Here is a 17,658-nt window from a genome sequence, read left to right on the forward strand (position 1 = left end):
GACAATAACGCTGCAGACACACAAAGTCTGCTATCTCTTCAAAGTGAATCATTTAATAGAATCAACAGTTGCCAACAGCTTGCAATTTAATAATCTTATTTTCTCGAATTTCGAGCTTATTTTCAATTTTAGGTGAAAATGTCACAAAACATTAATTGTAGAGATTTTTAAGCTCAATCCTTTTCACTTGATTTTTTTGTTTAAATTGTATCTGAAGCCTGATAATTGGGAATCTAAAATCAAACTTTGCATAGATGGTGCAGTGCTCCTGAAATTTTTACAGATATGGGACTTGTGGCAGTAGATAAAGCTTATTAATGACTTTTCTAGGTATGAATTTGATCAAAATCGTTGAAGCCGTTTTCGAGTAAATCGCGAAAAACCCTGTTTTTACAACATTTTCGCCATTTTATCCACCATCTTGAATTGCATTAGATCAAAATTGTTCGTGTCGGATCCTTATAGTGTAAGGACCTTAAGTTCCAAATTTGAAGTCATTCCGTTAATTGGGAGGTGAGATATCGTGTACACAGACACACATACACTCATATACACACACACACACACACACACACACACACAGACCAATACCCAAAAACCACTTTTTTGGACTCGGGGGACCTTGAAACGTATAGAAATTTAGAAATTGGGGTACCTTAATTTTTTTCGAAAAGCAATACTTTCCTTACCTATGGTAATAGGGCAAGGAAAGTAAAAAGTTATTGAATGTCAAAATTTGAGGCTCGTTTTTTATTTATATAGAAGATTTGAACCTTTTTCTCTAAGATCAGCCGTTCCCCTGATATTATCGGAAGAACATATGACCAAGCGAAGCGCTCATACTGATGCCGAGATTGCCGAGCCACCAAAGACCTTAAAGAGATATTTAAGGTCATTAAGGTGCATATCACATACACCTGTGTGCCGCTCTCAGCTCTTGTCCCAGTACATTTTGCCGCCCTATGTGTTGTGTCATCGCACAAAAGTTGGCTTCAAAAGTCAGCCTGCTTGCTCCGTCTCTTTGTATTATGTGGTCGCTGCTAGTCCCAAAAGTAAGGTAAGAGGTCCTGGAACTAACCAGGTACAGCCTGGAGAGCTCTGATTCTAGACCTGAGCTATAGTGAGGTCCACGTTATAATGGCAGTGCACGATTGACATACTGTTGCTGTCCTTTTCTATCATACAACAAAACAGATTGCGCTATCTCTCTCTCGCTTTGCAATGTTGTCCGTTTGCCAGAATATTTTATTTTTACTTTTGACAGTGACTGTACAAAAGTAAACAAACAATTCTCAGCCGCCATTTTTTTCCTTTATTCTATCAAAATATTTGAGTAAACAAGTCGTACAATTGATTTAAAATGTATTTTTGAAAAAATGAAATGATTTCTAGACATTACCGTATGAGAAACACTATCAAAATATTTGAGTACACAAGTCGTACAATTGATTTAAAATGTATTTTTGAAACAATGAAATAATTTCTAGACATTACCGTATGAGAAACACAAATAAAAATACCTGAAATGACATTTTAAAAGTTGATAACTAATCATTCTAGATTTCATCCATGCTTCAGTTAGCCTACACGTATAGGTTAGACCTACTCGTACCGGTATAAATAATATTGAAAGTTTATTTCAGAATTATTTCCATTGAAATTACTTATTTTAAATAGGATTTCTATTATTTTTAAAAGAAATTGGAATAGAATACCTACAAAATAACTTAATTTCTGTTGTTTTGAAATTCAGATCGGTGTATCACAGCTTTTTAAATTAGCCGCCATTTCAGGTTTGTATAAAAATAAAAATCTGATCTCAGTTATGAAAGCAAATTTTCGAATCAAATTATTAAAAAAATATTTTTTCTTGATTAATTTGACATTAAATTGATTATTTTATCAAGGAAATGATAATTCTTATTATTAGATCAAATTTAATGGGATGAATTGAGTAACAGCTGTGTACACTCAGTGGCAAAATGGAGAGACTTGGCAACGTTTTTCTCCTATCTTTCTTCACTGCCATTATAACGTGGACCTCACTATAGTCAGGTCATATATTGTTAATATTATTAGTAGTAAACAATATTCAATTACAGTACTTACATCAAAATCTACAGCCATAAATTTTTTTTTCAAAAACATCACTTTGTTTTTACAAACCATCACTTCATAGATTTCACAAAGCCGGCTGGCTTCTGATGGGTTTCGGAAATTGAGAAGTTTTGTAAAATGATCTAATGGATAATGGGAATTTAAATTTGGATTTTTATTGCTGTACGCTGTATTCATAACTTCCAAGGCATATCTGAAAATTGAGAGAATTTGATTATTATCCATCAGAGGGCATTATTATATACAGAGGGCATTGTTCCTGGGTAAAAAACATATCTAAATATCATATTTGAATTTTCCGCTAGTCTTCAGTTACTCACACAGCGGCCATTTTGCTTTTTCCACTTTTTAATTTTTTTCTAAATAATGGTTAAACATACGAAATTGAAACTTTGCATGATCATTTATAACAACTGGACAAAGCTAGAAAAAAATTATGATAATTTTTCAAATTCATAAAACAAAATGGCGGCCATTTAAAATGTTGTTTCTTAAATAACTCAGAAACCGTTGGTTTTACAAAAACTTTACAAGAATAACTTTTTTTAGTAAATTAAATCGCCTATCGATTGGTACCAGATTTTTGAAAATTGGACCAATATTAACTGAGATATGGTAGCTTTAGTGGTTTGTGACCTTAGACCAGTTATAGAAAAGACACGCTGGGAAGTCTAGCCTCTGAAGCCAACATCTACTGCCAAATCCACCCATCTTGACGTCACAACAGTGACGTCACGCATCGTATGGAAAACTTTCAGATTGTGTCTTTTTCAGATTCATGGTGTTTTTAGGTTATTTCTAGCTACGGGCAAAACGATATCGGCTTCAAAGTTATAATGTGTTTTGAAAATAATAAGGTACGGTAGCCTACAAAACTAATTTATAGTCATGCTACAATGAGTTCACTTACATCATAACCAAGGATAATATTACAGTTAAAACTTACAATATTTATGTGTATAAATTTCAACTTACGCATGAAAAGATATTCCACTTTTTTCCTAAAAATTTCAGTGCAATTATATACTGCGCAGGGGATTACCATTTTCATAAATAATAATTACATAAATAAATCACAATCTGCTATGGAAAACAAGCTATGTTTAACAACAATGCATTGTTTAACAACAATGTAAGTTGAACACCACAAACACTCACACAACAAACTCAAAAAAGTTTTCTATAATTTCTATACGATACGTGACGTCAAGATGGGTGGATTTGGCAGTAGAAGTTGGCTTCATCGACTTTCAGTATGAATATACAATGAGCCGTGTCTATTCTATAACTGGTCTAAGTTTGTGACCCACCTTTAGAGGGTTATGTAACGTTATTCTTTTGTTTGAAATGACCTAAAATCGCTTACTATTAACATTCAATGCAAATAGAGATTATTGCATCATTGAGGCAACTCTATCAACATGCCTTGGTTTGTACTGCATCAAACTTTCAGTGGTCACCAACCACTAAAGCTGCCATATCTCATTAATATTGGTCCAATTTTTAAAAATCTGGTACCAATCGATAGGCGATTTAATTTACTAAAAAAAGTTATTCTTGTAAAGTTTTTGTAAAACCAACGGTTTCCGAGTTATTCAAGAAACAAAATTTTAAATGGCCGCCATTTTGTTCTATGAATTACAAAAATTATCATAATTTTTTTCTAGCTTTGTCTTGTTGCTATAAATGATCATGCAAAGTTTTAATTTCATATGTTTAACCATTATTCAGTAAAAAATTAAAAAGTGGAAAAAGCAAAATGGCCGCTGTGTGAGTAACTGAAGACTTCCGGACAATTTAAATATGATATTTAGATATGTTTTTTACCCAGGAATAATGCCCTAGAGCTAGAGTATTGGTAGGGAGTTGTAAACACCCTGTAAAGTGTACTACTGAATGATTCATGAATTATTTTAATAAAGAATTCCAGTAATAATATTATATTTTAGAACTTCAATAAACAATATAATATACAAAAAACTTTAATATAAATGATAAACTATCATCCACACAAAAACATTGTTATCAGATCACTTACAAACACACAAATCTTATGAGTAATCAGTATTAGTGATTTGTTTATTTTGAATTGTTTAGAACCATTGTTTTCTTTTGAATTGTATAATTTTTCATGAAAAACATTACTTATATATTAATTTTATCTATTGTATATGGATACCTTCGAATCTTGGGCAAATTGAACGAAAATGCCATACGTAGAAACGCAGTAAGATGTTTGCTGTATCTTATAACGCTAGAATATTTCTTATTGTACCATTCAAGAGACATCTTTAGAGCGAATCGCAAATCTTGAGACCTGTAAGAAATGAAAAATCATTACTTTTAGAAACTAATCTTGAGAAAATACAGGAGCAGAAATAGTAAAAGGAGTATCCTTAGGTTTTTTCTCCCAATCAGTGCTACTTTGTAAAAATATAGATAAATAAAATAGATATAGATATAGGTTGTTATACATCCCAATATCATTAAGGCTGTGCAAAAACTAAAAATAAACTTTTTACTGGTGATATTATTCAAAGTTTTTCGATTTGTACATCAAGCTATCAAAATTGAAAAGTTTTCTCAGGAAAACATTTTTTCCGATCATTACTTTTTGAGATATGTGCGCCTAAAGTTTAAATTTTTGGGACAGAACATTTCAAATTTGGTAAGAGATAAATCCATGAGATTTAGAAGATGAATTCTTCATGGTATTGTTGATTGAATAAAACATCAAAATTCTGAAAATATCACTTTTTGAGAAAGTTACTGAATTTACCATAAATGAAAATTTCATTTTATTAAATCAACATGGCCCGGCTTACGGGTTCTGGGGCAAAGCGACTCCTCTGCGCAAGGCTTCAGTCTCTCCAAGATACTGCAGCTGGTAGAGAGCTTCCATCTGGGGTCTAGCCGGAAATGCGAAGAAATCCCCAACCTCATCATACAAGGAGAGCAAATATTTCAAACACTCTTCCAATTGTTGCTGGTTTAGAACTGGGACAAACTCTGATCTCTGCTGAATCTCTTGCTTTAGACCGGTCGGGTCATCTTCTCTCTTTCCCCTAGAAAAAATAAGTCGAGAATTTATAATATAACTAGCAGTTACCCCGCAAGGGTCTATTTTAAAACTTGACAAACTGAAAACTTGACGTAATGAGATCTTGAAGATAGGCCTATAACCATACTCGGTTGATCAAGAATGCATATGCGAAATTTCAAGTTAATCAGTCCAGTAGTTCAGACGTAATTCGTGAATTTCCTACGTGTACTACTACGTGACTTGAACCCTTTGTATCAAAGTATTTCATGACTTAACCCTTTTTGATCTTGATTTGAGTTCACTTGTATAATTTATATCAATACCCTATTGCCACGTCTTGAAGGGGATAAGTTGACTTGAATCATTTATATCAATACTTTCTTTGCGGATGCTAATCTTTCCATAAAATGTAATTTATATTTATGTTTGTAAACTGTATTTTAAATGAAAATAAATTTGATTTGATTTTGAATACCTATTTATTTTCTAGAAAGTTATAAGTTGACTTGTATAATTTATATCAATACCTATTTCATTTCTAGAAAGTTATAAGTTAACTTGTATCATTTTTACCAATACCATAGAGAAACAATAGCGTAAGTAGATATCCCATGGTATAGGGAATTTATGCCGCAACTTTTACTGTTATCTCAAGCCGATTACTGTCGATTATTGTAGATTTTTACTGTTTTGTTGAGGTGAGAGTGTAAGAACGGCACAATTTGAGAGACTACCAGCGTCACACAGCTGCATGGGAAAGAACTACGTGAACTATCGGCTTGGGATAACAGTAAATGTTGCGACATAAACGCCCTATACCATGGGATATCTACTTATGCTATTATTTCTCTATGCCAATACCTATTAGATTAAATTCCACCTTTAAAAGGTTATTTGTTGACTTGTAATAATTTACATCAAACATGAATGATTTTTCTGAGATGTATCCATTTACCATGAGAAAAACTCTAAAACAATACCACATTGACTTAAATCCTTTATACAAAATTTTTCGAATAAGAACATGTAGAAAAGTCAAAATAGACATTTTGTGACTCAACTCCTTTTTACTTATCAGTACAGTAATAACACTTTAGTATTATCATAGAGAAACAATAGCGTAAGTAGATATCCCATGGTATAGGGCGTTTATATCGCAACTTTTACTGTTATCTCAAGCCGATAGTCCATGTAGTTCTTTCCCGTGAAGCTTTATGACGCTGGTAGTCTCTCATATTGTGCCGTTCTTACACTCTTACCCGGTCAAAACAGTAAAATCGACAATAATCGACAGTAATCGGCTTGAGATAACAGTAAAAGTTGCGACATAAACGCCCTATACCATGGGATATCTACTTACGCTATTGTTTCTCTATGGCAGTGGTCGCCAAACATTCGATCGCGAGCTACCGGTAGCTCGTGGGGTAGTTTTTGGTAGCTCACAGAAACGCTTGTGCAAAATAATTTAATCCAGTTTGAATAATACACTTCCCCAGTCTGAAGAAAATCAATGAGGAGAAAAATCCTCCACAGCACCGCAGCAATAACCAAGAATACGTTACAATTCTTTCAGACTTGAAACAACAGTTTGATAAACGATTTCAAGATGTTAAAAGCATATCAAATATGGTACAATTCATCAACTCTCTTTTGTAGAGATCTATGCAGAAATTTTGCAGCTTGTGTTGTAAAACATTTTGGTGGAGATCAGGCTTCAGTTGAAATGGAATTTGTGGATTTTCAAAATAATCTGTCTCTCAGATCACTTTCTACAACTGGAAATATTTTTGGCCTCAAGTCCCAAAAGGAAAATATCCAAATATTATTTAAGTTGCATTGAGATTGAAAGCTATGTTCAGCTCGATATAGGAACAGACTGATGAACAATTGGACAACTGCATCAGAATGGCGGCTACAACGTACACTCCAAACATCAAGAGAATACTTGATGACCAAAAAGAGTTCCACTGCTCTCATTGAAATGTACATTTCAACTTTTGTTATACTTTTTGCTATGAGCTAAGTAGATTTCAACACTAGAAATGTATCTTTATGGGCAATAAAAGTGTGAAAATTTTGCGTACAATAACTTCTTTATTCTAATATTGCTTGGTAGCTCACTAGAAGATTTATAAATGCTATTCTAGCTCACAGGCTCATCAGTTTGGCGACCATTGCTCTATGGTATTATGTTCGAGGGAGTGAGGAGGTAAGTACTTTAGACAGCAGATGGATGAAAAATATTTCTTTCATTAAACTACTCACCAATACTCAGCAAGAAAATAGAAGCGTACCATTGGTTCAAGTATCGAAATGCTTTCAAAGACTGACGGTTGTTGAATAATCAAATCCTGTTTTACCGCCCTCAAGCGGTCAGCAATGAAATGATATCGTTTACACCATGGTACCCTTGCATCGTATATCACTCTGGAAACATAGATTAGGAATTAACTAACAATTACCAACAAATTATGAATTATAATCTGTAATCCTATACTATTGAACGAGCAATTTCTGTATATCTGTTTATCCTATACTATTAAACGAGCAACATATGTTTATATGTTTAGATGTTTAAATGTTGAGATGTTTATATGTTTATTAATAAAAAGACTAACAAGAGTAATTAAGGAAAATTTCCAGTATAGTTCAAATAACCAGATTCATTTCAACCAATACAACACTACGAATTTAGTTTCATCATAAAATTGTAAGCATACATTAGTCAATGGTTTTTCCATTTACATATTTGTTTTATTATCTTTCACACTTTTTTTCTGGTTCTTATTTTGTACTGAAAGTAATTTTTTTATCACGGCGATTCTGTTGCTTAAGCCGCCATTTTGTCACACCGTTGAGTGGGAGGAGACTGTCTAGCTGGGCCAATGGCAGGCGTTCATGCCTTGACCAATAGCAGTACTCGCCTACTAGTATGAATTCTGCTGCTCTTGTTTAGTTTTAGTTTATCAGAGATTGACAATGGTGTAATAACCGAACCGGTCTTTCTAATTATCATAAATCTGTGTTTTTTGACAATTTCTTAGCCTTTTCATTCATATGAATAATTACACATATAACTTCTCAACTACACAAAAAGTTTATATGTTTGTATTTCATCGGATTTCGAAAACGGCTCTAACGAATCTCACGAAATTCAGAACATAGTGGTTTATAATATAAGATTCCATTGCACTAGGTCTCATCCCTGGAAACTCGCTGAAGGACATTGGAAGGATATATTATTCATCCTTGGAAAACAGCTGATAATAATTTATTTCGTCGTCTGTTGGTGATGGAAGTGAGTGAGCGAGTTAATGTGTGTGGGACAGTGTCAAAATTATGACTCAGCTGTTGAACTTTTGTAATCATTCAATCAGGTACTTGGTGCCGGTTGCAAAAAATCCGGGTTATTTTCAATCCTGATTAATTCCAGTGGATCCATCTTTTTGAAATGGTCTTCTTCTCTGATTTGTTTCACGTGAAGTTGATCAGGATTAAAATTTAACCGGCTTTTGTGCAACTGGGTCTTTGTGAGGGAAATGTTTGCATTCACAATGTTTACATTGGGAATTAATCTCAATTTACTGTGATTAGATAGAACATTTCTGTATGAATGTTATTATAATTTCTTCTTTGTAATAATTTTCTATGCGTTTGTACTCCAGAGCGAAGCTCGGCCCCCGATATTTATAAACAAATCCTATTATATCAAGCGAGCAATTTCTGTATATCTGTTTATATTTTGTTATCTGGTTATTTATGTTCAATGGATCTCGAAAACGGCTCTAACGATTTTCACGAAATTTGGAATATAGTAGGTTTATGATAAAAAAATTCGATTGCACTAGATCCCTGAGAAAACTCGCTGAACGACATTCATCCTTGGAAACAGATGATAATTTCGTCGTCTCTCGATAAAAGAAGATGCGTGTGCCTGTGTGGGAGAGAGACAGAATTATTTCCAGCTGTGTAATAATAATCAATCAGCAAGAAATTTTATCTAGCTAGCAATGGTTGAGTTCAAAGCCACTGATCGGTGAGTGAACGTGGCTCTGAAGGAAGTACTGTTTTGTCCAAAGACCTTAAAGAGATATAGACCCACAATGCCTATGCCTTCCCAATGATAGCTCTTACTTGAAATTGAAGGCCGCCATTGGGGTATTTTAGCACGAGATATTATATCGATATATATTTGTAATACAATAGATCACAAAGGCATTGGTGGCATTGGTATGTAATAATCTTATGGGTTGCCCCCTCAATGGCGGATTTCAATTCCAAGTACGACACTAGCGCTGCATGTGAGTCTATGCATCTTCAAGGTCTTTGGTTTTGTCGTTGAACGATGCATAGACTCACATGCAGAGCTAGATTATTTGAATTGAAATCGGCCATTAAGGGGACAGCCTGAAGAATTATTACATACTAAAGATCTTGAAGATTTTTGTGATCTATATTACAAAAAATATATATATATAATATCTCGCGCTAAAATACCTCAATGGAACCTTCAATTTCAAGTGAGAGCTAGCATTGGGAAGGCATATGCATTGTGCGTTTATACCTCTTCAGGTCTTAGGTCTATCAGATAAGAAAAAAATACGTCCTATCGGTTCGTTCACTGATCAGTTAATCGTACTTTCCACCAATGGAAAGAACGTAAATAGAGTAACTGAACGTAAACCGACATGGCTGAATACGAGGTTGTTTACAAATAATGGACTCCATTATAATGTATTTGGGAGCAGAGAAATGCATGATTACAAATCATAAATTCAATAACATTTAAAATATTTTACAAAGCATTTGAAACTACTCCAATCACCTGATGGTTTTCCATTTTAATTGATTACAATGAAATAGGTCAAGTTCTAGTTTTGCTTACAAAATATGATCAACAGGGGAAACATCTGTCAGTCATGACTCATGAGCAACCGTTCAGCCACAGAATACACACAAAATGGAAGGTATCAATCTAACCAAGATTTGAGTGCACCAAGACCACGACATATGACTGCATCATCTTGTTAGAATTAAAACTACTGCTGTATTACAATGCTACACTTTCTTTCAAGATGGCGGATTATGGCGTCAAGATACTAGCCGACTTTCCATTCTGTGGTTCATCTGTGATCACTATTTCTGATTGAATTGATCAGTGGCTTTGAACTCAACCAATTTAATTGATTTGATCAACATAATCTGATTTGCTGACATGACATGATAAACCTCCTAGACTAGAGTATATCATAATCATAGGCGCCGACTTGTCAAAATTATTGGGGGGCCCTAACCGGGTGGTCCGCCACCCCCCCCCCCAACAAATTTTTTTTAAATTTATAAGGCCTAGAAATGCTTTATTTAACTACTGGTATAAAATATTTTTCAAAAAGTCAAATTTATGGAAGAAAAAAAGCTTACTTCTTTCTATTTATTAAAATACAGAGAGTATGAAGATAAATTACTGTATTTAACCCAATATGTATATATACATATTGATTGGTTGGCCAATGTCCCTAAATCATGGACCAATTTTGAATTTATAAGACCTAAAACGCTGTATTTAATTATGCAGTATAAAGAATATAGGCAGAAACAAATCACATTTTACTCTTTCACACTAAAATAAATAAAAATGAGCAAAATTAATGAACTAAAAATAGCATAAAGAATATCTAATATTACTCGAAAAGCCAAATTTTCAGAAGATAAAAAGCCTAGGTCTACTTACTTAAAATACAGAGAGTATGAAGAATAAATAATTACTGTATTTAATTCAGTTTAACTTACATACATATCCATTGATTGGCCATGTCCTTCTCCTTATACCATTGAAAAAGTATGCCTTCTGAGTTCATTGCTGCTTATAAACTCGTTCATCACCGTGCTCAAGTGAACTTCGTCCAGGACATCACGGTGCGTGAAGGACTGCTAAATTGTTCAGCCGTTTCTGTCCCATTGTTGATCTCAGATACGTCTCAGTCGACGGAGTGCACTAAAAGAGCGTTCTGCCGTTGCCGACGAAATTGGCACTACTTGAAGAAGCTTGATCACTTTAACCACTTCTGACAGCATTTTTTTAATGGCTGGCTCTTGTGAAAATATTTCCTTACATCACGCATTGATTTCATTTTTAATTATTTTGCCTATTAATATCGGCTAACATGTTTAGATGTATTTGCAACCTTTCAACATCCAGGTCATTTTAAAAAAATCTTTCGACTGTTCGAAACTTGAACCTTCTTCGTTCGCCACTACACACTCAAACACTCTTTTTCGACCGCAACGAGCCGCGACAAGCCCGTGGACTCAAAGCGTTCTTTGATGCAAGATCGCACCGTTTCACACACCTCGATGTAGAGAGCTTTGAAGTAGTCCTTTGGGGTGTTGAAGTTATGTGGTGAGCTGGCTCCGTCGTTTTCATATCTATTTGGAACGCGCCGTTTCCTTGGAATCACAGGCTCTTCTACTTGTGAAATTTGTTTTTTAAGCACGACTTCCAAAACTCCTCAAAGCCATCTCGCTTATCATCTAAAATGCTAATCAATCCTTTAAACATGCCTTCCACTTCAGTTACACTTAGATGAGGGCTCTGAATGTTTTCGTTAACTTCTTCTACTACGTTCATTACATGGCAATATAAATTCAAAAATAAATAAGTCCTGAACAGTATCATAGATTCAAGAAAACCCACATTATAACCTGCTTCAGTTTTGTCTGTTGAGGAAATATCTCAAAAAACTGTAGGAGATCTTCATAGTTTTTCAAAATCCTCTGTATACTTGAAGCTCGCATTGTCCATCGGTCGGGCAAAGTGGTCGAAGATTGGCTTGATCATTTTCACTTTCGAGGCGTATGTTTCTAAATAAATTGATTCTTTTGTTAGATTCCTTAACTGTATTTATTAGATCTTTGGCTAAGGCCATAACATCCCTCATGCATGGGAGGCAAGAAAGGCTTGTCCTGCACTGCTAAGTTCAAACTATGGGCTGTACAGTGCACGTAGTGTGCCTGGGGCTGAATATCCAAAAGTAACTTTTGCAGGCCTTTAAATCTTCCTCTCATGTTTGCCGCTCCATCATAGCACTGTCCTCTCATTTTTCAATAGGTAAATTAAGCCGCGCAAAAATGTCCTTAACAATTTTGAAAAGAGTTTGTGCTTCGGTATTAGGAGTCTCATATAACCAATAAAGTCTTCATTGATTATTAATCGTCACTTACAGTTCGAACACAAATGACACTTGCTCATGAATCGATATCACTTTTTCGTCCACAATAATTGAAAAGTGTTCACTATTCTTGATTTTATCTAGCACTGAGCGCACAACAGATTTGCCCAATATATCAATTATCTCATTTTGAACGTCATGTGAGATCCATTTATACCCAGAACGCCCCAACCAGTCTTTTAACTCAGGAACGTCTTTTTTCCTAAGTTCTAGCAATTGCAAAAAATTTGAGTTAATATCTTCATGTCCTCTTATGCCAAACCTTGCCGGCAAAGGTACTTAACTGTTGTAAAAATAATTTCAAGAGCCAAACGGGCTTTCTTCATGTCACTGTTCAATTGATCATTTATTTGAGCGGCTACACTTGGTTTTGCTAAAGATGAAAGTTTTAAAACTCTTCCTTATGCACAGACGTATTTTCATGAGTACGAAATTTGTCCAATCCCTTTTTCCAGTTAGAAAAACCAACAGTAGTAAACGCATCTTCTTTCTTGGTAGTCAATTGGAGAAGGCCCTTGGCCTCTGCCTCTTTGCAGGTCTGACAAAAAACTTTATCCATTGTTGCGTCATATTGTAACCATTTATATTTAGTCACCCAAGACTTCTGGAACGATCTTCTCCAATAGGCTTGTCATTAGGTTTTTATTTTGCTGTGAAAAGCTCACGCCTGATGTTGAAGCAGTTGTTTCGACATTTGCCGGGGTTGCAGTGTCAATGCGAGGCTTCTTAGTGATGAATTTATCCATTATAGGCTACAAAAAAATCACTAATGCAGAAGCCGACAAAATAAACACTTACTCTAAAAACACTACATACTGTGCACAATTCTAACATTGCAGCCCTAACAACACGTCAACACATGAAATTAGGTTATACGCGAACGCGACCGTGTCATAACTCACTTGACAAGCAAGAAGCAACTAGCCAACTATCACAACTACACAACACAAGACAGACTAGAATGCAGTGTGTCCAGCCCGGGAAAAATTAAGTACTAATTATCAAAATATCCCTCGCAAAATGTACTACGGCTGGACACACTGCTAGAGTGAGTGCAGGAGCAGTGGCGCATTTTTGGCATGAGTGTGCGGGGAGGGGTGGGTTGTTTGACTTACCGGGTCGTCGCCCTCTACGCCTTCTAGACAATAACAATAACAAGTAGACAATAACAATAACAGTGGTTCGCGTCGCAGCACAGTTCCAAATTCTTATAACTATCTATGACTCCCCTTACCCTCATGCTTCAACACTCATCTCTTTGGCTAAACTTACTCAGTTTTACATCGTATTAAGTTCGTAAAAGCACAACACAGTATGACATTGTGTTGAGAGTAATTGGTTTAGTACTGTTTAAAGAGTTTATAGTAGCGTATCACGCGATGCTTTAAACTTACAAGCAAAATGTAATTATCCTTCTCAACAAATTATTGGGGGGGCTCCGCCCCCTCAACTAAATTTTTGGGGGGGCTCGAGCCCCTTGGGCCCCATGGAGTCGGCGCCTATGATCATAATTTTCAAAGTTGATAGTTATTTTCCAGTTCTAAATGATTAGTGGTGTTATTTTGTTATTCAATTGGTTTGTGAACAATCTAAATTAAACTTTTATGTTTTCATATTTGGACTGAAAATTTGACCTGAATTCAAGTGTGAAACATAACCTCTTTTGGGAATATTATAATGTATAAATCAAAATTCGGGGAAGAAACGTTTGAGCTGTGGCTGTTTAGTCCTCCCCAATCATTTTAAAGAATTAAGTTCTGTTTATCAATGAATAAATAACGAGCGAAGCTCGGTGCCCCAAATTACAGATTTAACGAACAAATCATAGATTATGAATTAACTCCACAATTATCGTTCACAGACAATAATAGAATTTACAATAATTTTTACCAAATTTATAGAGACTTTATACCATACTTCAACTGTCAGAATTTGTTTAGATGTTTCGTTTTGCAGATGATATAGCAACAATAGCAGAGAAAAAAGAAACTGAGAAAGAGCTCTAACCACTTTGCACGACATTCTACGAAATAAATATGATATTGAGATGAATAAGGTAAAGACAGAAATAATGGTCTGCTCAAAATTCCCAGAAAATATGTCTATCAAATTAGATAATCACGACCTAAAGCAAGTTAAAATGTTCAAAGCATTATATCAAAAGATGGAAAAGATGAACTGAATATTAAACGCTGGATCAGATAAGCTAATATTATGTTAATTAGTAAAATGATGTTTCTTTCCTCAAATAGTCTAATGTTGGAAATTTGAAAGAGAATCGGCAACGTTATTCTGCTATCTTTATTCACTGCCATTATAACGTGGACCTCACTATAGTCATTAAAATCCTTCATTGTTTCCATTTATATTGAGTTGACGTTCCATACCTCACTAGAGCTTTGTTCTATCAAGAGATTTCATGTGAAAATTGTGTAATAAATAAAATAATATTGTATAATGATAAATGATACAGTATCACCACACAGTATCACCGCAGATTATATACAGTATCACCACAAAATGATACAGTATCACCACAGATTATATACAGTATCACCAAACATGATACAGTATCACCACAGATTATATACAGTATCACCACAAAATGATACAGTATCACAACACATGATAAGTACCACAGAATAGATACAGAATGGAAACTGTAATCAAACGCCTATCTAACAATGCTTTTTACTGACCCTAATCTAAACACGTCACGACCTTGGGAAGTTCCAATCCTGGTCTTCTGATTGCTCGTGGCAGTGAACGAGATCAATTGATCCGGATCATTAAAGTGATCCGACCTGCCATCATACTATGGGTGGTATAAACTGTTCGACTGGAGAGCTGGTCGACAGTCAAAAATGTAAACAAAGATAAACTCGATAGGATCGTTCCACGTTTCCACTCTGTAAAAGCTTTACCACACCACAGTGGCTTTACACTTCACGGTTTAAAGGTTATGTTACTGTTTGAATCATTTTCACATTTATTTGTATTAATGTATAAAATAAATTATGTAGAAGATTATTTAGATAGGCTGTATGTATTGTAGCTACAATAATAAAGTAGATTCTTTGTAGTAGTACAGCAACTTAAATATTTATTATGAATTAAAAATGTAGGCCATTATGGAAACTAATCACTAACCTAATCACCGGTTTCACTTTGTTAAAACATTATTATTCTAGTACATTCTTATCAGTAATAATTGCATTGCTTATCTTGTTATAAACTTCAAAAATTTCAATTAGATGTACTTTGTGTAATTTCGAAATGCAATAATGCACTTCAAAACGCTGTTTTTAGCCTTATCTTTGGCGTAATTTTAATAGGCAATGTTACCGGTATTTGGAAACATTGCATTATTAAAAAAAACTGGAAGAATAGGTAAAGAATGAAATCGGGTAATAGCATATTCTATTTTTACTAAAATGATTATTACAGACAGATGATTTCTTACAATGTTATTTTTCTCATATTTGTTTGATAAATTTTATATTAATAATCTCTAATTAATGTGTGTCACAGAAGCCGGCTAAATTTTAACCGTGATTAATTTCACGAGAACCAATCAAAAAGGCATTTTTTATAAGACGGTTTGTCTGATAGGCTCTCCTGGAATTAATCACGATTAAAATTTAACCGGCTTTTGGCACTTAGTCATGATTTAACAATGAAACAGACAATCCTTTTTCATGTATTGTTGTGATTGAATGGAATTCAGTTTACTCAGTGGATAAGTTATTATTTAAAGGTATTTTATATTGTATTAATTCAACATTGCTCTTGATTTAATAAAAGCATTATTATTGTTATTAAAGGTTTTTTTTATCACGGCTAAGTATTAGCTAAATCTGGTTGAATGATTATAAATGTGTAGGTATTACCTATACCAGACTTGTAATAACCTATACCTTTTTAAATTTCAAGAAGTATCAATTGTAATTTGAGAATAGACATTTGTATTTTAGAAGTTATCACATCATGTAATATTAAGAATAGTACATTGTATTTGAGAAAGTATGAATTCAATTTGAGATGCGGTAATAAGATTTGTTAGTCAGAAGTTTCTGTTTTAATTAAGAAATCTGATTGAAAATCCAGTTGATCTTGTTCATGAATTAAAATTCATGGAAGAATGCAAGTATGGAATATGACGTTGGACAAGTGGATTATTTTCTAATCTTCAATTAACAACTTCCCAAGTAACTTACATCTTACTATTCTCAATAACAATTCACAATTCCTAATTACAATTGACAGCTTCCAAATAAAATTCAAAATTTGTAAAAATATTCATTTTCAAAAGGGTAAAAATATGATATTCAAAGTTAAATATACCGTATCTCTACCAATAAGAGTCAATCATAGGTACGGTATTGGAAACTATGAGCCGAATCTGCAATAACTGGATCTGAATAAACTGCTTGACTTGCCAGATTAGACATCCTATGTGTAATGAAAGTTTCATCCTAATGAAGTATCAGACAACTCCATAATTCATATCAGAAATATTCTTAGTAATATTTAAGGCAGTTTTGCTTCTATTTGGTGGTATCCGTTGGAAGGCTTTTTAGTGGCTAGCTAAAGCTGCGTCTACACCAAAGTTATTAACAAAATGTTTATTTTCCTTCCTCATAGATTCTATTAGATTGAACATACTGTAGCTTATCATACAATGATGTGCCTATGTGTTTGTCAAGATCTAATAGAATCTATAAGGACGGAAAAATAAACATTTTGTAATAACTTTGGTATAAACGCAGCTTTAGAAGACCGACCGAGGTGATTATTGATAACAAGTCATACGGTGATCAAACTACAAAGATTTCTAGGCCTTTGAAGCACTTGACGAGCCAATCCTGTTAATTTATCAATCAATAATATTGATTATTTATTATTTTACAAAGGCGACTTTGTAGAAGTATTGTAAGCCTAGGTGATGATGATGGGATGAATGATAATACAATGAAGTAGAGTTATGAATGAATAAAAATGATAGGTTATGCTATCCTCTTGAATTGATTTGAGTTATTTTTTCAATCCAGAAATAAAACTAAAAATTTTTATTTGATTAAATCCGAATATAATAGAATGATGACATTCAATAAACTCTCAAAACTTGAAGATATTGAGTTATTAAGAAAATTTTGAACCAGAAATAAACCACAAACTAATTATGACATTTTTTTCAAATCGGCAACTTGAAAAACTTTTGTATTTCAGAAAATAAGAGTTTTTTTTAAATAAATATCCTTATTTACA

General features: G+C 33.9%; 1 protein-coding gene across 1 annotated transcript in view; it reads right to left on the reverse strand.

Moving 5' to 3' along the window:
- LOC111048691 overlaps window positions 1-17,658 on the reverse strand; it is a 43,011-nt gene that overhangs the window by 544 nt on the left and 24,809 nt on the right. Inside the window, exons 5-8 of the mRNA XM_039434998.1 lie at window positions 7,427-7,588; window positions 4,944-5,183; window positions 4,298-4,435; window positions 2,110-2,311 (exon numbers count right to left, since the gene is read on the reverse strand). Coding sequence (XP_039290932.1) covers window positions 2,110-2,311; window positions 4,298-4,435; window positions 4,944-5,183; window positions 7,427-7,588 — 742 coding nt within the window. The remainder of the gene's footprint in view (window positions 1-2,109; window positions 2,312-4,297; window positions 4,436-4,943; window positions 5,184-7,426; window positions 7,589-17,658) is intronic.

The sequence above is a fragment of the Nilaparvata lugens genome, chromosome 8 (assembly GCF_014356525.2).
Source record: "Nilaparvata lugens isolate BPH chromosome 8, ASM1435652v1, whole genome shotgun sequence".
In the NCBI taxonomy this organism is placed as follows: Eukaryota; Metazoa; Arthropoda; class Insecta; order Hemiptera; family Delphacidae; genus Nilaparvata; species Nilaparvata lugens.